Source organism: Miniopterus schreibersii (genome assembly GCF_964146895.1).
Source record: "Miniopterus schreibersii genome assembly, chromosome: 7".
Classification (NCBI taxonomy): Eukaryota; Metazoa; Chordata; class Mammalia; order Chiroptera; family Miniopteridae; genus Miniopterus; species Miniopterus schreibersii.
This window is the reverse complement of record NC_138108.1, coordinates 41,685,403-41,710,988: the sequence shown is the minus strand read 5'-3', so window position 1 is coordinate 41,710,988 and position 25,586 is coordinate 41,685,403. Positions and strand designations below refer to the sequence as shown.

The 25,586-nt window shown below is 41.6% G+C and overlaps 1 protein-coding gene and 1 long non-coding RNA gene across 4 annotated transcripts in view; one reads left to right on the top strand and one right to left on the bottom strand.

Annotated features, from left to right (window-relative positions):
* Window positions 1-13,144: 13,144 nt before the first annotated feature.
* Window positions 13,145-16,632, bottom strand: LOC308559771. The gene is made up of 3 exons (XR_013999203.1): window positions 16,163-16,632; window positions 15,412-15,520; window positions 13,145-13,840 (listed from the first exon to the last, which is right to left on the bottom strand). It is a non-coding gene; the product is annotated as an uncharacterized lncRNA (long non-coding RNA).
* Window positions 16,633-16,716: 84 nt separating this feature from the next.
* RAPGEF4 (Rap guanine nucleotide exchange factor 4) overlaps window positions 16,717-25,586 on the top strand; it is a 249,417-nt gene continuing 240,547 nt past the window's right edge. Inside the window, exon 1 of one of the 3 annotated variants that reach the window (XM_081143393.1) lies at window positions 16,717-16,865. Coding sequence is in view for 1 of the 3 variants with exons in the window: in XM_081143389.1 (XP_080999515.1) it covers window positions 16,801-16,865 (65 nt within the window). In the remaining 2 variants the exon portion in view is untranslated. The remainder of the gene's footprint in view (window positions 16,866-25,586) is intronic. The other 2 variants (XM_081143392.1, XM_081143389.1) reach the window with 2 other exon arrangements.

The following is a 25,586-nucleotide window of genomic DNA, read 5'->3' as shown; positions in this document are numbered from 1 at the left end:
TAGGCAAGCTGGAGGAGGGCTTTTATAAAATTTAGTTCTAGAGCCTAGAATGTAAAATTCTGACACTCTTTCGCAGATCTTTTTAAGATAATTATCCTGAAATGAAATAATTAAACTTTCAGAAATCATTGCCTGTAAGGTGCACATTTATGGATTAAGGGTTTTTTGTTGTTGTTTTTCTACCAAGTTGATGCCTGTTAGTCTGTAACTTTCCCCAAATTTTCATACCCAAAGAATCTCGTCTTTCTTGTCATTTGAACAAGATGAAATCTTGGAGAAAGGGAGAACTAACCATTTCAGAGTATTTACGGTAGATTTAGGGCCAATGGTCCCAAATTTGCTGCTTGTTGTTGCTCAACATATTTGTCTTCTAAACTGAAAAATTAGGAAGAAAAAAATGGGCGAGGAAGAAAATTGAGACTGGAGGCAAAACAGAAACCAGGAAAAAAAAAAAAGAAGACAGTAGCACAGATGTGTCCTTGGAAACCAGGCTGAACTCAGTATATCTAATCTGATCTGATTAATTATTTTAAAAGGAAAACTCTCTGCTGAAAATAAACACAACAAATACCAAAAACACTCGCATTAATCTGAAACCGTTAGTTCTCCATGGTCAGGCAAACATTTATATCAGGTCCATTCTACCAGCAGAGTCACTTGGTGTGTTAGGGGTGGAGGCTGGGGGCCAAGGGCTTCTCCCTCGGTCACAGCCTTTGTCAATGGTATGTAATTGTCTGTTTGTCAGTCTCTTTCACTAAGTTGCATGCTTTGGGAAAGGGCCGTCCTATTTTGTCCATCCAATGCATTACACCACTGCTTGCATACAGTGGAGACTCAATCAGTGTTTGCTGAATAAGTAAGTAAATGAATCATGCTATTCCTTTTTACTCTGTATCTGCAGGAGCCACTGTCTGTGGAAACAAGGAAGGCTCCTGTAGACTTGACTAACAATAAATTGTGAATTTGGCAACCATCAAAACTCTTCAGCCAGAGGACACAGGACAGCGAGTATTTTAACAACTTGCAGGCATTTCTCCTGGCTTAGGAGGGTTTAAGGCAGGTCTCAGGAGCAACTACAGAGGGCCCAGTGCCAACTCGACAAAGGGAAAACCTAGGATTACCTTTAGGCGTTGACACTTCTCTTTCTTTTCAGTGACTGTTAGCTCATTGCTTAAGCTGTGAAGCAACTCGGGAAATATATAAATTACAGCAAGAAACTGTACCATATCCTTCACCTGGCAACAGGCTTAGTGAGTCTGGTTTGTGCTGCCTGGATACTGTGATCTCTGCTGTTTCAGACCGTAATGGTCCTGAAAGGTTGTCATTCTGTTGGTAACGGTTTGGCAGGAATCATTCAGGGTAGCTGCTGCATTTAATTTATTGGGAGAGGAGATGGTGGCCACAGAGGAAAGGAGTCAAAAGAAGGGTTAAGTGATGCTCTGAACCAGGAACAATGTCCTTATTTATTACATACTGTGGCCCAATGCTGATGAAGGTGACACTTCTGGTCACCAGTAGCAAGCATGTATGTTATTTAATTGTGATTGTTTTTGCTGTTGGAATGGAAAATGTGCTTCCACATGTTGCTATAGGACAGCAGTGCATACATCATTCTCATTCTGAAAAGTTAGCTGTGATTTAAAAACTGCTGAATTTTCAAAGATAAGTCTCTGATTTTAAAGAGGAGATCTAAGGCAGATGTTATGTGAATATGTCGATTGTAGCTGTTTTACAATTGCAAGTTTATTTGGATCATGATAGAAAGACAGGTAGATAGATAAATTTAGATCAAAAGACATTGGTGAAGTTACTCCTTGGATTATTCTTAAATAGATAACTAGATTTCTCACCTCAAAGCGCACGCGCGCACACGCATACACACACCAAGCTTTGGCAAGAATTCTACATTGGAGCACCTTCAAATATAAAAAATACGCAAAGGAGAGAGAGAGTGGTGACATTTTTACCAATCAACAAAAAATTCACAAATTATATAATATATTCTAATTTATTCCTCTACATCTACCACAATTATTATATTTCCAAGTTTCTTTCTTTAAAAGCACTTATTTATTAATATAAATCCACTTATCCTGTGCATGTTACCAAAGATGTTTAAGAGCATGTTGCTCAGTGTATCCTGGCAATGACACAACCCTGAATAGGAAGAGCTTCTTTGCGTTAATGCTACTCATTTTTTCTGCCTTAAGGAAATCTGTTTCTCTCATTTGCATACTTCAGCAAGGAAAACCCAACGGGCCAAAATCAGTAAGCCAACAAATAATTCGGTGTTCAACTCCCCAAGGTCCATGATTGGTCCTATTTGTCTGGTCCCAGAGAAACACATAGGATTAAATACTGCATTTAGTTTTGAATTTGCTGGCAAACTATCCAGGTAGTTCCCTGCCATTATTTTCTCCCACACATATCCAGTTTTAATGAGCCTCTGTGATTTCAAGAATATTTCTTCTGTGGACTTTGATTATACCAGGTACAGCACTCACCGTATTACTCATGATGGATCAAGCAACTGTCCTCCTGATCTTTAGAATATGCTGAGCACTAATGCTCTAGTCCATACTCAACTCCAAATGTCTCTGCTAATTAAAATAGTTTCCTGAGAGAGAGATGTTAACTCTGACAAGTAAATTATCTTCTCCCCAAGATTAGGGAATCCACTTAAAACAAGTAGTGTGAGCTCAACTTTCCAATAAATATGTGTAATCCTTGTCTTGAAGCCAGATGATGGAAGAAGTGTCCCTATTTCCAAGATACTGGCTCCACTCAACAGGAATCAAACTGCCTTTACCTCATTCATATTGTATACATCCTTTTGCTTAAGATCACAGTTTATAAGAACTATCCACAGTTATTATTTTAGCATACCTGCATAGTAGGACCTCACCATGTGCTACTTGACAATGAGGAGAATTTAAAATACTGTCCAAACGGACTTACCAACTTGGCAACTATCTGAGTGCCTCATTGGAAAGCTGGAAACTCTATAGAATGATCAGAATTTCAGCGTTTGTTCATTCTGAAGTACAGTCTACCCATGAGATAAATGACCCATCTCTGCCTCAAGGGACTCCAGTTTACTGTGTGATTTTTATTGTAGAGAAAAGAAGCCATTTGGGTCTCCCCTACACAGCTACATGAAATATTGCCTAAACCCAGCCAATTAAATTTTGCATTCTGTTTTTGTGTAGCTACATGCAGGTGTGGATGTATGCGCCCCACTTTGTTCTAACACACATTTAGGTTCCTAAGTTTCATGCTCACTGGACTTCTGATCATTTTTTCTGTCTCCCGAGAATCTCTCACCTTCTGGCTTTGTTCTTCCTCACTCCTTAACTCTATTCTCCTCACAATCCTGTTTTTATATTCCTTTAAGCCTACTCGTTTGAACTTGAGCGTGTATCTGAGTCACCTGGAGGGCTTGTTGAAATGCAGAGCTTTGGGTTTTCCCCACAAAGTGTCGGGTGCATTGGGGCCTGAGGGTTTGCGCTGCTAACAAATTCCCAGGAGATGCTGATGCCGCCGGTCCAGGGGCCACACTTTGAGAACCACTGTTTTAGGCAATGGTTCTTAACTCTGCCTGCAAGTTAGAACTACCTGTGGACACTTTAAACAACACACGTGACCAAGTAAATCAGAGCCCTCTTAGGGGTGGGCCCCAGGTACTATTTTTTGTTTGTTTGCTTTTAAAGAAGCTCCCAGGCGATTCCAATGTGCGACCAGGGTTATAACCAACGCAGTAAGAGAAGCTGGCTCTAAGCAGAGATGCGAGTTGGAGTGAGATTTTAAGAGAAGGCCTTGACTCCAAACCTCCTCTAGAGAGTTCGTCTTTTATGTAAGTAATGAATATTTTAACATTTTAGGAACATTTAAAATATTTCAAAGGCCGTTACACCTTAGGATATGCTTCACGCCCCTGGAATTTGCTGGCATTCAAATATTAAAGAATTATAGTGGTTATAATAACAGAAGCATTTCACTTCTGGTTGCTGCAATTCGATGGCTAGACATTTAAATGTGCAACTTTGTGGCAAGAAAAATGGGCCCTTTTTCTATGAGAGAATAAGTAGCAGGACACGAGCCCAGTCAGAACCGATTAAAGGGCATGAAACTTAGCGGTGTGGAGGGTGCGGACCAGGAGCGGCAGCTGAGACAGCCTCTCGGTGGTGCCGAGTTATAATGGATTTGGGCTTGGAAACACATCCATCAGTTCCTGCAAACAGTCTGCGTCTGTGTGTCAAAGTCCCTACAAAGGCTGTCAGGCAGAAAACTTACGATCTATTTTGATTTAAAAAAATAAAAGAGCTGAATTTAGTAGAAACTTGTGAGGAAGGTGGCAAGTGTCCAAATGAATTCAGTCGCATGAGTGTTTGAGGTTGTGCAGTAGGTCCTCAAATAACCTCACTTCATTCAATATTGTTTGGTTATAACGCTGATGAAAAAAATCAGTTCCAGCCGAGGCCACGTTTACGCGGTCTCCCCATGGCTGCGTGGTTTTCTCCAGGGACTCCGGTTTCCTCCCACATCCCAAAGATGCGCATGAGTGAATCTATATTGTCTATATTGTCCCAGTCTGAGTGAGTGAGTGTGTGTGAGTGTGAGTGTGTGTGTGAGAGAGGCACTCTGTGACAGAAGGGTGTCCTGTCCAGGGCGGGGTCCAGCCTGGTGCCCAGAGCTGCTGGGAGAAGCTCTGGCTGCCAGTGACCCTGAACTGAAATAAGTGGGTTGGGTCTTACTTGTTTTTTATTAATAATTCTTAAATGTATACACAGCTTACATTTATTTCAATGTTTAATATTAGAAGTGTTTTGGGACTTTATTTAGAAGTTTGGTGATGTTTTGGTGACCAGAAATATGCCATGGGACCTTAACTCTTGTTTCTATCAACTAACCTGTGGTAAATGTGGTTTGTTATACATCCTTTTGCTTAAAATCACAGTTTCCAAGACCCTGTCCAAGACATTAAGTGAGGACTTACTATATAAGGTTGCCGGGGAGGAGTTCGTCATGAGTAGTTTAGGAAGGAGCTAAGAGGGGGAGTGTGGGCAGGGTTGGTGCCGATTTGTACACCCATGAATATCTGGGGTAACTGCTTGGGTACCTGAAGAGAGGCTAGCGTGTGGTGTATCCTTGCAGAGCACAAGCCCAAAAGAGCTTCTGTTAAAGGAACTCTTGGATATGTTGACACTGAAAGTTCAAAGGATAACATGTTGGAAGCAGATCTAAATTTAGAAATTAGCCAAGGCATAGAAAAGGTGCTTGTTTCCTATTATAAGTTCTACCAGGAGAAGGCAAGCACTATTTGAAGTACTCTTGATAATTATTTTTCCACGAAGAAATAAAACACACTTTAACTCTCAAATTTTCTAACGTTTTAAATTATAATGTACTAAATCAATTATAATTTTACTGTTATTTCGTTTCCCCATATACATTTTGACAAAATATTTTGAAGGTCACAGAATAATCATGGTTTTTCCATCAATTATTAAGATAGGTTTGCAGTTTCAACTTGCACGACCATTGTTACTGTCCCTCCAGACTGTGCAAAGCGAGGACTGCCTGTAAACGAAATTGAGAAAGGCTCGTTTCCTCTGTTCCCTATACCTGCCCGCCCTCTGCTGGAGGTGCCAAAGACGAGTGAAACTGTCCAAAGACTGTCACACTACACGTAGGTGGCTCTCAACCTTTATTCTGCCCTGCCCTGTCCTCCACTGCCACCCTGGAGGGATGAAAAGCGTTCCTATCAGGAGCAGGAAATGTTCTAATTCTCAGTCGGTTTAGTTGTTATAGCCACATTGTGGAGGAGACTCTGGAGACATTAAGCAATTATCAACAAGTAACTAAATTCTCTTAATTTAATTCTGTGCTTGGAGTGCAGCCTTCTGATACAAGCCTGTTGTTGGAAGAGGTATTGGAAGTTATTTAGTCCAAGTGTTGGCTAAAGCCAGCATAACTAAAATTTTTACTTTTACTGCATAACTAAAAATTTTTCCCATGTTATAAAAGTGAGCTCAGAGATCATCAGCTTTAAGCCTAGACTGGATTTTGTTGTTGTTGTTAATCCCCACCTGAGGATATTTTTTCCATTGATTTTTGGAGAGAGAGGAAGGGAGGGAGAGAGAGAGAGAGAGAGAGAGAGAGAAACATTGATGTGAGACACATCAACTAGTTGCCCCCAGCATGCACCCCCACCGGGACGGGGGTCAGACCTGCAACCCAGGTATGTCCCCTTGACCAGAAATCAAACCCACAACCCTTCGGTGCACAGGCAACACTCTAACCACTGAGCCAAACTGGCTAGGGAAGATTGGATTTTTTTTACTGCAAATTTCATTTGATCTTTTCTTGTTCACTTTCTGCAACTGTCTTCACTGACCGGACAATTACTCCCAAAAAGGTTTAGTATTAATAGCAACCTCATGATGTCTCTTGTGACTGATACAAAGAATTCTATAGTCTTTTAGTTTCTTTCCAGAACTTCCAGATCTGCTTCCAGACTATTTAGTTCCAAGATACTGCACTGCCCTCATCTTTCACTCCCACCCCTACATGCCACCTCCACAGCTGACGTTCCCACATAAGGCAATACAAACCATAAGGCAAAGGTCTGGCACAGCGAGGTCCACAGGAAATGCCGAATGAATTTTTTGTTAAATGTGTGACTAAACTAATTCTCTTAACTAAGAAACCAAAGTTAGTGTCACTGAGTAATGGAATAAGAATTGAGGTTCAGGCATATTAGCAATCTATAAACTTATAAAAAGGCAGCTATGCCTTTGCTCAAAAGGAGGGACAGAGATTATAGAAGCTTTAGGAAAAAGAAAACTTAAAAAATTCTTCACAGCCTAACTTCTATTTTTGTTGAAAGAATATATATGTAGTTATGTAAAATATAAACATATTAGGACAGCAAAGAGAATAGGTTTAAAAGATAAAGTTAGAAGCTTTTTCTCAAAGCTCTGAGATTATGAACTACCTCTTTTTGTTAGAACCCTTGGACAGTGGCTAATCATTTATTCTTAAATTCCTCTGAAATAAATTCTAACAAATACAAAAAGAACAAGGTAAGTGTATGTTTTTTATTTCCAATCCATCAGTAATTTTCATGTAACTTAACATACAGTGTGGCTTACTATTGCACAGGGTTGCTAATTGTGGGACTTTTAAGTCTCTTCTTTCTTGAAATCGGATGGTCGAGACAGGAACCAGCGCTGTGATCAGGGCAGCTTCCCTGCAGGCACTTTCTCCCTGGGGCCAGGCCCCAGGGCAGGATTCCAGAGGAGCAGAGGTCTGCCTTTATTTTATGACGGACAGGAAAGGTGACTGGGAATGAGGAGCTGGGAAAGAGGCCAGGCTCGATGCCTTGATAAGGCGCATGTTTTCAGGCAGATCAGATTTAGGCATGAGTGATAGGCACGAATGTGAGGACCTGGAAATTAATCCCCTTTAAACTATATAACATATTCAACTCCCACAACACCTACACCAAGCCAAGTTTGAAGACCACTATAGAGAACTCTGGGATCCACAGTGTATTTTAAATTTATCCAAAAATTTCAGGAAGCCTAGGAGCACAAAATCTGGCTAGGAAGTTCACCAGGCTGTTCCGTGAGAGACCTACATGTAAACTTGAAGCATGTGTGATGACTGCCTTCCTCATGGAACTGCAACCTTTCTGACTGGACACTGAACCAGTAGGGTGGGACACAGGGTAAGAAAAAATGATGGAAGATTACACAGTCTTTAGATACTTTTCCATCTTTGAGTGAAAGTTTATTTGCATAAGGAAAGAAAAAAGTTGTTATTCGTGAACTGGCTGCCCAACAAGAAGTATAAAAAAAGCCAAAATGTAATGAGAAAATTCAGACAAAGTCATAACCTCCTTAAAATTGTATTTGTTTTAAGATCCACTGAAGGGCTGGACCTCAGTTGTTTGTTAAATTTGCATTCTTTTTAGTGATCTAGAGATGAAATTAATAACATGATCATGCTGTTTTTCTACGATGTTTAATAAATGTGTATATTACAATGTGGAGTGTCATAATTATGATTAATAATTTAGAAGGCATTAAAGATCATTTAATTATAATGATTTTTAGCCCCTATTTTAAAATTGCCACAAATTTATAAAGTATTTACACATTTTTTTTGACAAAAATTAAATTCAATAGCAAAATGAACAAAATTGACAACCTGCCCTTGAGATTTAGGAAATGTAGAAAGATGGGTGTATAACTGACACACTCATTAATAAGAAAGTGGAACTATGTTAGAAACAGGGCTTTGATTTTTAAGTGTTTACTTGGCCTACACATTCACCTTCATTTTTCTCATTCTACCTCATTTCTGTATGCTTGGCTAAAATATGCACTTATTACTAAAATATCTGATTAGGTTGGCTGGATTGTCTGATTGAATAAACAATTTATTTTCATATTGCTGGAGTTAACATATATGTATATGTTCAAACAATGTGCTTTTCAGATTTACTTATTACTTGTGATAATGTTAAATGGCCTTTTATTCACATTTGTCGGTTGAATAAATCTAAAATAGAGGTAAAAATAGACATTGGATAAACTGTGATTCCAAGTACAGATAACTAAAATGATATTTTCATGTTGCTAAGAAACAGCTTCTATTTAGTTGGAATAAAACTTCATCAGTGTTTTCTGTTCCTCTCAGTTCCATGAAATACTCCTTTACAATTCAGTGAAATTACAACCTGAATATGGGTTGGAGTACTTGTATTTATTTACAAATGTAGAGATCCTTGCCGGTATAGCCAGCCTGCAAGCTGGTACCCAATAACCTGCAGTCTGTAACTGTTCTAGTTTTTCTCCTTTTACTTAGCATAATGCAAGTGAGATTTATCCAAGTTGCTGGACATATCAGTGCTTTGTCTTATAGTGCTGAGTAGTATTCCACTGAATGGATATACCACACTTTGTTTATCCACTCACTGACGGATGCATTGACAATTGGTTGTTTCCAGCTTTTGGTGATAATGAATGAAGTCTCTATAAATATTTACATACAGGCTTTTGGGTGAACATTGATTTTTACTTCTCTTGGACGAATACCTAGAAAAGGATGGCTAGATCATATTGCAAGTGCATATTTAACTTTACAAAAAACTGCTAACTATACTCTAAAGTGGCTGTATTATTTTATATTCTCATCAACAATTGCTCAAAATTCTGACCAGCATGTGTTATAGTCAGTCTTTTTAAGTTTAGACATTCTGATGGGTATGTAGTAGTATCTCAGTGGGTTTTTATTTGGTATTGTATATAAGAAATCTTTGTTTCTCTCTGTTTCATCTTGCTTTACTTCCAGAGTTCCCATTAGATGTTTTCTTATAGTTTACATCTCTCTGAAATTTCCTATTGGTTCATGCATAGTGTTTACCTTTTCCACTAAAGCTTTTTGATGATTAGTAATAGTTTTTTTAAATTACCTGTCTGATAGTTCTAGCGTCTGAGTCATCTCTGGGTCTAGTTGTTTTGATTGCTTTACCTCATGACAGTAGATTGTTTTTCTTACCTTCTTATTTGTCTTATTGTTTTTGATTGAATACCAGACATGGTGCGCAGAATACTAGGGACTGAGATAAACGGCATTTATGCTGGGATTTATGTATGCCTCTTTTTCTGCTAGGCTTTGTGTGTGGGGTTGCCTTAATCTAGTTATCAGTTGAATGGTTTTTGTTGTTGCTATTGTTAGCTTTAGTAGACCACTGGCTTCAAAGTTCAATATTATTAACTTGTACTTAGGTTGGGCTTGGGTACCAGAGAGTTTTTCTCAATGTTGTTGCTCTATCCTCAGCTTTCAGCCTTTCCTATGTACCTACACCACAGAAAGGGTGGTCTCTCTCCATACTCTTGCCTATCTGGATTAGACTGCTATTGCTTGTTACTTGTGTGCTGGGTGTTGTCCTGCCCCAACCTTAGTCTTCTTGTATTCCCGAGTCTCAGGGGTAAGGTTGCTAAATGATCCTGCCTCTCCTTCCCATCACAGCCAAACTGCCTTATATCTTTGGTGAGTCTTGTATGGAACTTTGCCTAGTGGTAGGAGACTTATAAGGGTATTGGAATAGGATTGTGAACCTAGAACTGTTCCCTGCATCTCCAACAATGATAGGGTTGCTTTCTTTTACCCCTCTGCTGCAGAGGGTCTTGATCTTGCCCTGAGGGTACAACGTTCGGCCCTCTCCCCAGTGGCTTGAGGCATTTGTTCCATAGGGAAGTATCTAAGTTGAGCTTTATAAGTTTAACAGAGCAACTTTACTCCTCCCCTCCAGGCCTGGATCATTGAGGCAGACTCCCTCTTGTCCCTCACCCTGACCCTAATCTTTCTCATGAGCATGCAGTGGAGGTCTGTGGAGAAGAGCTTGTAACTGTGAACTCTCCTGTGTCTGTGGCTCCCAGAAGTTCTCGACTGTCATATTATCTCAAAGTCAGATTCTGCAATTTGTTAGAAATTTTAGCTGAATTCTTCTTACTTGTTTGTATGGGAATCAGCATCTCTCCTTCTGCCAAAGGTGAGCCAGAGCTCACATCTTACATTCTTAGAGGGCCTTTGGATTCCAGGCTACCTGGTTGCCCTGTTGCCTCAGCTATCTGGGTTTAAGAAAAATGATGATTTTGTATTTTACCTGTACTTTTTCTAATTTCTAGGGTAAGAATAATATTCATGTTTGTTTTCTACATCCTAGGTAGTAGTAGAACTCTTTACTGTATCTTAAGGATATTCTAGAGACTAAAATTCCACAAATTTTTCAGTAACCAATTGCAGGGTTAATAATTTCCACTATCATCAATTTTATCTTCACATTTGTCTGAGAAATCAACCAACTGGGAATATGACAAGGCTCAGACAACTATTATATCTGGCATACTGCTGGGTGCACTCTAGTGATATCACTCGCCTGTCCTACAAGAAGCCATGAATTTGAAGAAAAAGGCCCTCTTTGTGGGCAGAAATGGCCGTCTGATCACCATTTATGCTTCCTTCTATGGTATAGTGCCATTGGGGAGAGTTTTCCCTGCCACAAGCTACACTTTCCAACCCAATTAACAGTTAGATACAGCCATGCAACTGTGTTCTAGGCAAGAATATTGCAGTATTGTTAAGAGCCACTTTCAGTCTTAACCAATAAAAGCCTGTCACATGGCACTCCTTCATGCTCTTTCTCCTACACCAGCTGGATGCAAATGCCCACAGTGATCTGGGAAGTAAGGTGTTTAAGATGGCAGTGCCTCCATCAGCCTAAATTCCTAATGGCTGTGTAGAATGGAACTCATATACTCCCATCCCACCAACCTGGAACCAATTGGATTATTTCATGAACAAGTAATAAAATTATATCTTCTTTTAGCTATTATATAAATTGAGGTCAATTTGCCACAGCAAATGCCCGACCCTAACAAACACATTCTCCTTTCCTTCCCTTGTCCTATTACCTTTTAAAAATTCTCTGATTATGAGATTTTTTTTTTTTTACAAGGTTTACTCGTTATCTGTAGGTCATTCATAAGAAATACTGTTCTAGGCTCTTGCCACTGATGTGCCGGTAAAGTCAAGAAGCTAAAAACTAGATGAGATTTAGAAAAATATTATTTTTACTAGGTAAGTGTTATAAAAATTTTATCTGATGCATTGATTCCAAATTATGATTAGTGGCTGCATGTAGTGCTGTGTTGGGAAATTTTCTGAGGCAGTGTCCAGGCCAATAGAAAAGAATGTTGATTAATTAGCAATAACTGTCATGGGCAAGTGAGGTAAGAATGATGGCTTGATTTCAAAAAACTTCGTCATCCCTGGGGTTAAGCCAATGCCCTTGGATATATCCAGTAGACTGTTCCTAGAAATATAACCCAGATTTGTAAGTCTCAAAAAAGAGACACTTACCATTCAGACAACATCCTCACCATGGCTCTTATTTATATGAATTGTGTGATTTATTGGCAACCTGGATGGTCCAAGTTATAAATGAAATTTAGATTTCCTTCTGCTTGTTAATTCAGAAATCAGGGATTTTCAGGATTCTCAGGTTCTAGTTCTAGTAAAACAATTTTGAAGGCCATACTTACTGCTGCCACCTGAGCAGTGGCTAAGCAGATGATTAAAAAAAATTTTTTTTTAAATTAATTTCACAGAGAGAGGAAGGGAGCCGGGGAGAGAGAGAGAAACATCAATGATGAGAGAGTCATTGATTGGCTGCCTCCTGCACGCCCCCTACTGGGAATCGAGCGCACAACCTGGGCATGTGCCCCGAGCAGGATCGAACCGTGATCTCCTGGATCCCAGGCCAATGTTCAACCGCTGAGCCATGCCCAGCTGGGCTAAACAGATGATTTTATCCTCTTGGACTGTGACCTGGTATATTTATGACCAACTGACTCCTTGTTTGTTTGGCTGCAAGACGAGCCTAACAAATACAAAGAAACAAAGAATAGGAAACATTCCCTTGACATGGACAAGCCACAGGTGGTTAAAAAGCAGACAGATCCCTACTTCATGCTGTGGGAATTAGATATTTATAGTGGCTCTCAAGTGCTTGGATTTCTTAAACTACATGTTCTTAGTTACTATTTTATAGATGACAAAATGATTAAGTTCAGATACACATACCAGCTAATACTGAACTCAAACAAAATCTCAGATTAATCTTTTAAACAAACACATCAAACACTTCCTGTTTTCACAAAACATGGAAAAGAGTAACAACTTTTCAACATAAAATAAGATTCATAAATAAGCCAAGAAATTCAGGTAATTCCTAAGCCTGCAAAAACAGACACATCTAAACTAAAGAATATTCTGAAAAATAAGTGGCCTTAAGTCTTTTAAAAATGTCAACGTCATGAAGGAATTAAAAAAAACAAAACACTGTTAAGAGGTTGTTTTAGATCGAGACTAAAGAGGCATAAGAACTAAATGCAATGTACAATCTTCTACTGAGTCTTGGATAAAACAAAGCAAACAAACAAAAGACAAAAAAGATGATTTTTTTTTGGTCTATTGGAGAAATGAACATAAACTTTATATGACATAATAGGATTATATCGATGTTAAGTTTCTTGATAATTGTAGGAAAAGGTAGAAGAATGTCCTTGTTCTTAGAAGATATGTGTTGTAATATATAACACCACAGTGTCAAAATGTCTGCCACTCACTCTCAGATGGTTCAGAATAAAAATCTCTGTGTATTACACACAGAGAAATAAAACAAATGTGGTAACAGTTAGTGAATCTAGGTAAAAGAAATACAGGTGTTTTTCTAGTCTCATAACTTTTCTTTAGGTTTGAAAAATTTGAAATTAAAAAGTTGAGAAAAAAATGAATTGAGAAAAAAATTAAGATAATTTCTATTTTCTATTTTATCGAATTCAGTGTCCAAGGTAGGGATGGCATTTGGTAATTTTATATGTTTTTAATTAGAAAATTTGGGAAGTAGGAAGGGAATTTACCCACTTCTCTATTATTTTTAATTTAGATATTATACTTTACTCTTCCTCTCCAGTAGTTTCCTCTGTGCATCATAGATGACACTACATTGTTAACATTTTTATCTAGTTTTCCACTTAATATTATGCCCTAAGCATTTCCTGTAATATTATATCTTAAGCACTCATAATGACCACTTTTAATAATTTCTTGGTATTCATTTGAGAGAATATGTATTTTTTTGGAATAATGCCTTAATTTAGGCTATTAATCTTCAATGAGCATCTTTGTATGTAGCTTTTTCCATATTGTGGATTCTGATCTTGGTATAGATTCCATGTGTGAGGATGCCGGCTTGAATGACCATCTGTGGAGGAGCAGAAACACACTGCCATGATTTATTCTTTTACTCTGCTAGTGGAGTAGTGGGAACTTAATAAAAGGGAGCCATTTCAAACAGTTACACTTCTTTAGCCTGAATAATTTTAGATTTCTAACAGCCCTTCCTTGTCATCTCAGCCCCCACTCCCAATCACCACCAACTAGTTGTGGGACCTTGGTTCTCTCTTTGTCATCATCTCTTCCTTTAGATGAGTTTTTTCAAACTGAGATCCTGGGTACCAAGGGGTCAATGAGAGTAGTAGGGGGTCTTTAATCTTTTCAATATTTCACCAGCCTAACAAAAATCGTACATGAATAAGCTTCATCAATGAAGCTTATGTGAGGGGGCTTAGAAGTGCAGTCCCTGGCCCCAGTTGAGCCTGGCCATGACTACAATCCTGTAACCTGAGACCTTGAGCCAGAACCCAATTAAGCTACTCTCAGGTTCCTGACCCTCAGAGATAAAGTGAGATAATGAAGATTTATTACTTTTAGCTAAGTTTTAGAGTAATTTGTATGCTGCAATAGGTAACTAATACAGATTTTGGAAATAGGATGTGGTCTTTACAAAAACATAAAGCCCAGCTGGCATGGCTCAGAGGTTGAGCATGGGCCTATATGATCTAGGAGATCATGGTTCGATTCCCAGTCAGGGCACATGCCTGGGTTGTGGGCTCGATCCCCAGCAGGGGGCGTGCAGCAGGCAGCCGATCAATGACTCTCTCTCATCATTGATGGGTTTACCTCTCTCTCCCTCCCTCTCCTTTTCTCTCTCTGAAATCAATAAAAAATATATTAAAAAAACACACACAATAAACAAAAACATAAAATGTGGACAAAAGACTTAAACAAGTACTTCATAAAAAGATATCGAAGTGATCAATGAGTATATGAAAAGGAGCTCATCATTAGTCATCTGGAAAATGTATATTGAAACCATGATGAAATACTACTACACACACACCAGAAAAGCTAAAATTAAAAAGACTGACAATTCCAAGTGTTGGTGAGGATGTGGGGTAACTGGGAACCTCATACATTGCTGACAAGAGTATAAAATGCTACAACCACTCTGAAAGGACTGCACATTACCAGAGCCTCAGAGTTACCATAGTTTCTTGGCCATGATACTAATAATAGTCGCCATTTATTGGACATCCTCTGACTGTCAGACGCCGTGTGGAGTTCTCTATGTACGTTATCTCATTTAATCTTCAGCATAGTCTATGAAGCAGAGCCAGAAAGACAGATGTGCAGGGTATTACTCCACAAGAAAGGACAAATATCTCTGAAAATGTAATGAAATACAGAAAATTATGTTTATTAGTACTTTCAGGAAGAGTGTTGATTGGGTTGGAAGAAAGATTCCGACAAGCTGCTTGGACTGGGAGTGAACCCCCTAGATGTCTAACGTGCATTTTAAGAGTTCTTTGATGCCTTTATAAATGAATCTTAATAAATATAGGAGACTCATTTCCTCCATATCTATCATAGAAAAGGAATGACATACATGCCTTTGATAATCTTTATATCTTATAACATTTTAAATTTATTTACCTTAAACATGATAGAAATTAACCAGATCGAGGTCAACTGGGGGACAAGCACTGAGCAGGGAGGTGTCTGTTGCTGAGGGAAGGATGGCAGGTCTGAAACCAGATCCTGGCTATGGAGCAGAGAGAAAACGGCAAATTATTTGAAGAAGTTTTATTAGGGTAAAAGCATGCCAGAACACACCTGCTGTTTCATTCTCTCCAATCTCCTTAAACCTCCTGTAAGCAGGACAGTGAGGGGAGGGGAGGAGAGAAACAAAACAAAACAAAGACAAACATACAAAACCAAGTCAGGCAAGTCGTGCTGTGTCTCTATCACCCATTGCCCATCCCCAAATGAACACCATAATTATCAAAACAGTGCTTGGTAATAGTCCAAAAGATTTAACATGTCCCCAAATTCCCAAACAACCATCAGAGCATAATTTGATTTTTGGCAGAGTGTAACCGAATAACTTCTAGGCATTGCATTTGCTGTGTGCTCCTTCCAGAGACAGGCAGAGGACGAACCAAGCCCGCAACACTGCAGCCGTGGGAAGAAGGGCGCGCAGGGCCGGCCAGCCAGGTTAGCCACCCGCGGGCCGGGATCTCCGGTTCTGTAGGGGCTGGAAGCCCAAGCTGGTCTAACGTTCAAGGGCCTAGGCCAGCTAGTCACCCCCCCAGTCCCCACGGGTCACCATTCTGGCCCCTAGCCTCGCGCCCAGCTCCCAGCCGTGCCCGTGCAGCCCCCCCACTGCACCCCAGCCCTTCCTCACCCTTCAGGAGAAACTGTCGCCTGCGAGCCACACTCAGGGGCCACTGTGGGTGTTCCCATGCCAAGCCACGACAGCCCTCCTCTCCATGCCTTTCTCAAGGGGAATCGGGAAAGGTGAGCAAGAAACCGCCAGCAAGTTTTGACAAGCTGCTGAGGAAGACTAATGGGTTTCTAAGGAAACCAAGAGGCAGCAGCCATTTTAGTGGCATTTGCTGTATGAAAAATATATAGAGGCGGACACCCCCCGCCCCGCCCCCCACATACTCTTGGAGGTTTGTTTTCTCCCCTTCCCGTTTCGGAGGCCCCGAGGCGAGGGGTGGGGCCCGGCTTCCCCGAGAGGCAGCGGCCACCTGTCGCAGGTGCTCGGCCCCGGGGTCACCACCTAGCGCCCCCCGCAGCGCGGCAGGCGGCACCGCGGCGCTCCCCACCCCCGGGCACCGCAGTGCAGCGCAGGGCGGGCGGCTCGGGCCCTCCCCGTCCCCAGGCCCGCCCCTCGGGTCCCCTCCCTCCCGCCCCTCGGCGGGCCGCGGCCGTCACTGCCGCGCGGGGGGAGGTGGAGACGCGCGGGAGGAGCGGTCCGCACGGCCGGGGGAGCGCGCGGGAGGTCGCCGCAGCCGGGCGGGCGCGCCGCTGCCCAACATGGTCGCTGCGCACGCTGCCCATTCTTCCTCCTCCACCGAGTGGATCGCCTGCCTGGATAAAAGGTAACTGGGGAGGGGCCCCCGCCTGCCGGCCGCGGCTCCGCGGGGCTGCCCCGGCCCGAGACCTTCTGGGGACGGCCGCGCGGAGCCGCAGCCCGCACCTGGGCAGAGGCTGCCCGGCCGCGGGGGGAAGGTCCCGGAGCGGGGGAGGGGCCGCGGGGCTCCTCCGGGACGCACGGGGACAGCGACCCCTGCCTCGGGGAGCCGCCTGCCCGAGATGCGGGTTTTCCGGGAGGTGGAGGGAATGCAGCGCCGTGCGGGGGTGCGGGGAGCCGGGCCTCCCCAGTCCTGCGCCCCTCCCTCCCCTCCTCGCCCCCTCCCCCGCAGGCTCCGGGCTCACTCTTGGGTGAGGGGGCTGTATTTTTTCTGACCATCCCCGGACAGACAAATAAATTCATATCTTCTACCAGCCGTTCAGACCACTAGGAGTAAATGTAATTTAAGTTTTAAGGCGGGGTGGGGGAGAGGCAGGTGCCGTGCAGCCGCCTTTCCTGTTGTTCCTGAAAGCGAAGTGTGAGGGACCCGGGGGAGCTGGCCAGTGCCTCCTCGCCTGTGCCTGCCGCTCGCCCAAGGTCTGGGTTAGGAAGGTCATGCCGGAGACTGCTTTCCTCCGGGAAAAGACCCTTACTCTAAAAACACGAAAACCCTAGAGCACCGTAGCTCCCGACGACAGCTCTATGTAAGGAGTTGGTGTGTGTCACAGCGGACTGCGATTGTTTCCAGGCTCTGACAGCACAATTTTCTGTTTGTCCAGATTGTGGGTTTAGCGGTAAACATGATACAGTATATTAGCAATTATAGTTTATTACCCTGGTTACAAGGGGATGCATCTGAACTTTTATAAACTGAGTAAGAAATCTTACGGAGTGAGTGGCCTCTGCATTTCCGAGTTTGCTGCAGCAGGGCAATGATTCATGTCTTGCAGCTATCTGCATGGTATCTCTATTTGCATTTGTGTGAAATATTTTTTGCTCTGCCATATTGCGATTTTTACAATTAGCAGATTCGTAACCAGATCAAACTTGAAAATCTTAAGTGTGACATGCTCTGCATACTTTACTATTACAGGCCTTTGTTGAAAAGAGAATTAAGTAATTTGAGAAAAGCTAAATGTGGCTCATTTGAATAACTTAATATGTCTGAAAATAATCTTCACTTTCAGCTACCACACAGTGGCAAGATTTTTTTTTGGCAGGCAGTTTCCTATTTATGTCTAAAATGATATGTAATAATATTAGAAGAGTTACATGCAATAAATATTAAGAAAACTGAAGTGATGGTTAAATCATACAGAATTATGTAGAGGAACTAAGAGCATGTTTAAGGGAAGAGCCTGCTAATGTGCTGAGTAATCTAAATTTAATAGTTTAGGAAAGATGAATTATAAAAGAAGAGAAAATCAAGCCTCTTGTACTTAACTTATAAATAATAGTACTTCTTCATGAGTGAATTTTTTAGATAATAGATTATATATATTTCTATTTGCAGAAATTTATGGCAGGCCATTTTTTGAATAGTCAATAACTCACTGGAAATCCTTTAGTCGATAAGTACTTATGGCAAAATCACAGAGTGATATTAACACAAGTGGGCATATTTGACTCTGTCTTTTCATAATGTGTATCTGCCTAAATGATTTTGTTTGGAGCGGATTTTTAGAACATAGTGCCACAATCTAATACCACCATTCAGAATGGGGGAAAAGTCTACCAGGGGGAAAAGAAACCCAAATACTGAGCCTAGCATTCGTGGAGTGTGGGAAGTGGACAGATCAATAAGTTAAGGTTTTTAGGCTCAGAGCTATCACCAGCTCTGATCTTGGACATGTCACTTTTATTTACTGGAGTATCCGAAAAACAAGGATAGAACTATCTGTCTTGTTAAGGATTAGTGGATCAAATGGAAAAAAATGGTGAAAGTTCTTTGAAAACTGTTAGGTACCATTGCATTTTCCACAGCATTGATGGTGGAATTCCTTTGAAGAAGGGTTTAGGGTTGGCAATCTCATTGTAAGAGGGCCTTATTTTGAAGTTGCATTTTTACTAAGATTGTTAATTTTTTAGGGGAGAAGCAAGATTAAGGGTGCTGATGGAAGTGGGCTGGGCAAGTCCTCTGAAGTTACTCTTTAGTGGCACACTGCCCTCAGTATTTCTGAGAAATGCAATCTTGATACCTTAGTCCAAGCACTCTGTTGGGCATTGGGGATGCAAGAAAAGAAAAAAAGTTGCTCATTCACTTGTGTGTGGGGCTGTGTGTCAGGGTGGGACAGCTACGTAAACAACCACAGTGCAATGATAAGTGCTTTAACAGAGACGTATGAAGTGCTTTGGGAATGCAGAGGAGAGATTTGGCAGCTCTGCTAGGGATGCTTCCCACAGGTTCCTGCGTGGACTTGGAGATTGGGGGGAATCTCATCAGGCAGAGAATTGGGGGAGGGCATGCCAGGCAGAGGGAGCAATATGAACAAAGACACTCAGGAATGGCGTATAAATAGGCTAATTTCTTCCCAACCACAAGTTCCTCTTGTGACCAAATCTAGTGTATAGGAATACATGCTTTATCTCTCTCAAACTTTTGCTTATATACATTTTCAAGCACATACACAAAAATAGAAGGAGTAGTCCATCAAATCTCTCTGTACTACTTGGGATATGATGCTGGAACCTTTTCCATAGCTGGGAAATGTAGGTTAGTAGCAACTGTTGAAGACAGCTAGAGAAAGAGGGCTCAGGGGTTAGAAATAAAAAGGGGAGTTACAGTAGAAAGTCTGCAAGAGTAAAGAAGTATGCAGTGAAAGCTGAAGTAAATAAAACAAGGAAAATAAAGCCTGAGACATGTTCGTTAGGATTGCCTAGAAAGTTATCAGAGACAGGACAATACTGTATAAACTTGTATGTGGAGATGGGGTTGAAGAAAAAAAAATCCAAAGCTTCTTGTGTATTAGGCATCCAAGTTCTTGGACTATGGTGGAGTTGAGGAGACGAGAGTATACAAATATTAATCTTAAACTCAGAAAGGCATTGAAAAATTAGAAGATAAAAAGACATTGGAGAAAATCTCAGCAGAAATATTGTTAAAGCAAAATGAACTTACCACTATCATAGATCTTACAATTTTTTTTTTTTTTCTGAGCAGGGATGGTAACTAGAAGCATATAACATAGTACATAGTAGCCACTGTTTGAGATTTAAAATATGTAAAATGTCTTTTTTTAAAATTGTGCTGACCATTGTTTAATTTCAATGAAAATAATTATCATAAGAGTTTAAGTTTGCCACCCGTGAATTTAAGAACCATTAATAAGTCGTAATTCTCAAGGTTGGTAGGGAGTGTTATGAAGGGACTACACATAGTCACATATGTATAGTGAGTCATTGCCGGTATTTATTCATGATGATGCAGCTGGAGTTGGCGAACCATGTCCCGTGGGCCAGATCCGGCAGTGTGTCTCCTGAGCTCAGAATGCTTTTTACATTGCTGAATGGTTGGAAATAAAACCAAAGAAGATTAATATTTCATGATCCCTGAAATTTATACGAAATTCAAATTGCAACATAGCCATATTCATTTGGTTATATATCGTCTACAGCTACTTTCATGCTACAATAGCAGGGCTGAGTAGCTGCAACCAATGGAGACTGGTCCACAGAGTTTAAAGTATTTACTTATGTGGATCTTTGAAGAAAAAGTTTGCCGTCCCCTGTTATAGATGAAAAAATCTAGCTAAGTGATCAACAAAGAAACCATTGGAGATGAAAAAAATTGTCTTCGTCTGGGACGGCGTTCACAGTGCTTGGGCCCTTGTTCTTCAGGTAGAAGCACAGACTGGAGGGAGGCCCTCAGTTGATGAACTTATTTGAGAGGCACTAGTGATCGCAGGCCCGAGCAGAAAATGAAGTTAACATGGTGTGGGTATGTAAAAAACACTGACATTTTTCAAAACAGCTGAGGCATTTTAAAATTTATTAATATTTTATGTTTAAAATGCCTCTAATGTAGTGTCACTGCATCTGACTTAATCCCTAAATAGATGTCTCGTTAGCTATTTTGATGCGATTGAATGAGAGTCAGAGAAATCAAGGAACAAATGTGTTAAAACCCAAAATGCTTTATAGCAGACACGGTGAGAGAGGATGACTCAGACTTCAAAGAAGCATCAGGCACAGTCCCACCCTTGAGGAACAGAGAAGATCAAAGAAGCCTGCAGAGCAGTAGGAAGGCTGGGGAAGGCTGGTGTCTACCCCGGCAGGTCCCAAGGGATGACAGTACCGTGGTGAATTCTCAGGGTTCAGGGCTGGTCTTGCAATCTCTAAATCCTGATTTGTCAGCACATCAAGAATTAATACATTGTTCAGATACAGACACACAGGCACTAAACTCTCAGAGACTGTAAAAACCAGAAGGACAGTTCATGAATTTGAAAATAACATCAGAGAAATGAACATACATTCTTTGGCTAATGTATTCCTTCTCTAGGCAAGCTGTATGGGAAACCCAATTATTATAAGAAGTCAATGTTATGCATTTACAATGAGAAGCAAAGTTGCCAGATCAGGACACTTACAACTTCTGGCCAGCTCCTTCTCTTCCTAGAGCGACAGAGCCTGGGAATTGAATTATAATCAGAAGATAGTTCTGGGACTCCTTCAGGACAGCTTGGCTGTCACCTCTTCCAATCAGATGGCCATTACATGTACTCCCATAGCACACTTTGCCCAGCACTGTAATAACATATCAGACTCCATTGTAATGGCTCGTTTACTTTTCTTTTTGCATCATATGATGTCAGTCTCTGTATTTTATTCATCATTTTATCTCCAGCTTTTGTGCAGAGCCTTGACTGTAGAAGGTGCTTACGGGATCGATTAGGATGTGACAGCCAAATGCATCATCCTTCTCAAGGAGGGAGGCATCAGTGACTTGTAGGCAAGTCTTTTCACTGGTCCCCTTTGCCTTGGAAAGAGCTTGGATGGCACCATCAACATCTGCCTCTGCTGCTCCTTCAGTGTTTCCATGGTTGACATGAATACTTTTTAAAAAAAATGACATTGCACAGCTCTAATCTATTATTAAAAATACTTTTATTATGGAAAATTTCAAAATGTACAAAAATAAGAGAGAACAGTATAATTCTGTTGTACCTTCCTCTTCTCCCTCTAACAATCATCAACTCACAGCCAATCGTGTTTTATTTATGTCCCATTCACTCCCACTTCTCTCAGGATTACTTTAACACTAATCACAGCCATAGTGTTATTTCATCTTCACTATGTATCTCTAAATATTTCAGTGTATACTTCTAAAAGGCAAAGACTCTTTATAAAGAAAACAGTATCATTTTTCTACATTAAAAATTTGACATTAGTTTTCTATTATAATCAAATATCCAGTCAATGTTCAAGTTTCTCCATTTCTTTCATAACTTTTTCTTAAATTTTTAAAAAATTTATCTTTATTGTTGAGAGTATTATAGGTGTCCCATTCCCCCCCCGATTTACCCCTCCCCCACTTCTCTCTTACCCCCTCCCCAGGCCTTCACCCCGTTATTGACTGTGTCCATGGGTTATGCATATATGCATATAAATTCTTTGGTTAATCTCTTCCCACCCTCCAAACCCCTTCACTCTTTCCTCTGAAATATGATCGTCTGTTGCCTGCGTCAGTGACTCTGGATCTATTTAGTTCATCAGATTCTTTTGTTCATTAGCTTCTTCTTAGAGAAGACCCTTCAACATTTCCTGTAGTGCTGGTCTGGTGGTGATGAACTCCTTTAGCTTTTTCTTATCTGTGAAGCTCTTTATCTGACCTTCAATTCTAAATGATAGCTTTGCTGGGTAGAGCAATCTTAGTTGTAGTTCTGTGTTTTTCATCACTTTGAATATTTCTCCCTTCTGGCCTGCAAGGTTTCTGTTGAGAAATCAGCTGACAGTCATATGGGTGCTCCCTTATAGGTAACTAACTGCTTTTCTCTTGCTGCTTTTAAGATTCTCTCTTTGTCTTTAATCTTTGGCATTTTAATTATGATGTGTCTTGCTGTGAGCCTCTTTGGGTTTCTCTTGTTTGGGACCCTCTGTGCTTCCTGGACTTGTAAGTCTATTTCTTTCTCCAGGTAGGGGAAGTTTTCTGTAATTTTTTCAAATAGGTTTTTAATTTCTTGCTCTCTTTCCCTTCTGGAACCCCAATAATACAAATGTTGGGCCTCTTGGAGTTGTCCCAGAGGCTCCTTATACTATCTTCATGTTTCTGGATTCTTTTATCTTTTTGCTGTTCTGGTTGGGTGTTTTTTGTTTCTCATGTTCCAAATTGCTGATTTGATTCTCAACATCCTCTACTGTTGATTCCCTGTAAATTATTCTTCATTTCAGTTCCTGTAGCCTTCATTTCAAATTGGTACTTTATTATATTATCGATTTTCTCAGTTATTTCCCTAATAGTATGTTTAAACATCCTTATAAACAAAATTCTGAACTCTGTATCTGTTAGCTTGCTTGGATCTATTTAATTTACTTCCTCTTCTAGAGATTTCTTCTGTTCTTTCCTTTGTGACATGTTTCTTTGCCTCCACAATTTGGCTGCTTCTAGGTGTTTGTTTCTATGTATTAGGTAGAGCTGCTGTGTCTCCTGGCATTTGTAGAGTGTCTTTGTGTAGTAGGTGTCCTGTAGGGCCCAGTGGATCGGCCTCCCCAGTCACCTGAGCTGGGCCTTCCAGGTGCTCCCCTGTGTGGGCTGTGTGCTCTGACCTGTTGTAGTTGAGCCTTGGTTGCTGTTGGCACCACTGGGAGGAATTGACCCCTAGGCCAATCAGCTGTGAGGACCAGCTACAACTACAACCAAAGAGCTGCTGTGCTGGAGACACCCCTATGGAGCAGGATTTACTTCAGTGGGGCTTTGGTGTTCACCAAGTGCGCCCCTTGAGTGTGTCACTCATGGATGTGGAAGGGTTGTAATCCAGTGTGGTTGAGTCTGACCACCAGGTGCACTGTCTCTGGGGCCTCCCGGGAGGTGCAAAGTCAGCCTGTGCCAGTACCTTGCCCAGGGCCACCCAGCATGAGCTGCACAGCAAACCGTAGTTGGCTGCTCCTTGTGCTGGGCTTGGAGGTGCCCAGGAGAGGCCAAGCTATGAGCCAGTGCAGGCTGCTGCTAGCGCCAGGCCTGGGGCCACTTAGCAAGCCATATGGGGCCCGCTGCTGCTTGTTTGAGAGATTTTAGGAAGGTCCTAAGCATGAGGCTGGAGAGGCCACTTGCACAGAAAGCCACCGGAAATGGCCTGGATGAGCTGCAGGTGGGGAGGGGCGGGGCCTCTGGGAGCCACCGGGGCGGGGCCAAAGGTGTGAGTCAGGTGCTGGCGATTCAAATATGGCGCCTGCCTGCTGGCTGTGTGCGGGGAGGACTCGCCTAAGGAGCAATGGCCTCTGCCAGCCCTTCTGCCTGGGAGAAAGCTGCCCCTCCAGCTCTCTCCCCAATCTCAGGCAGGTTAGTTCCTCCCCAAGTGTCCCAGGTTCCCTTCAAGCTGCTGCCCGGCCCTGGGGCTTAGAGGGGGGCATCTCAGTGAGTCCGTGCGCGGGCCCTTTAGAGGAGCGGCTGGGGCTCCCGCAGCCTCCGTGATGCTCAGGGACAGTCCCCGCTGGTTTCACAGCCCGGAGTTGTGGGGACGTCTCTTCCCGGCCCTGGAGCCCTGGGCTGGGGGCCTGATGTGGGGCTGGGACCCCTCGCTCCTCCGGGAAGCCTCCGCTGCTGAGATTCCCTCCTGGGTTTAACCCGCGGCACTGGGTGTGGGCCCGCGGCCGCGTCTCTGCGATTCAGCCCCGATCCGGCCGCATCGCCCCCCCTGTAACTGATCTCAGTGCTTCTTCAGGTCCCTGGTTGTGGGGCTTCTGTTCAGCCAGATTTCAGGAGGCTCTGAGTGACGGTGGTTCTGTATTTTAGTTGTAATTTTGATGTGGTTGCAAGAGGCACGGGTGCAGCTGTGACCTACGCTGCCATCTTGATATGTCTCCCCCCCCCCCCCAATTTTTTTTTTATTGATTTTAGCAAGAGGGAAAGAGGGCCTTATTATCTGGGTCTGGATCATTGTTTCCTGCTTCCAATCTGGAAAACATCATGTTTTCAAATCAGCTTTGTTTTCGGGTCAGCCAGTCCTGGATTCAAATTCTATCATTTCTACCTTTAGCCATGTGAATTTGGTGAACTTCTTAATTTTTCTGAACCTCTATTTCCAAATTGTCAAATGAGGCTCCAAAGACTTACTGTAATGGCTGTGTTTGTGGCCTCATATATATCTGCATGTTCTCTAAGTAGACAGCGTAGTGTAGGAGTTAAGAATTTGAGAGCCAGACTGTATTTGTTCATATTCCAGTTTTGATTTTATTAATGGTGTAACTTTAGGTAAGTTATTCAGTTCTCATAGTTGCTTTGTAGATTTCTTGGGATTTTTAAATATAGATAATCTTGTTGTCTGTGAATACTGGCAGTTTTATTTATTCTTGCAGATCTTTGTCTTTTATTATTTATTTTTCTGGCTTTATTGCATTGGCTTGAATTTCCAGGACAAAGTTAAACAGAAGGGGTGAGAATGGACTTCCTTGAATCAGGATACATTTTTCCTCCTCTATTTTCTTTTTCCTTTATTTTTAAAAGAGCTCTGTAATGTTGATGTTATTTTTAAAAAACGTTTTATAGCTATCATCTGGCTAAAAGTTTTCTTTGTGGGGAGTTTTTTGATTA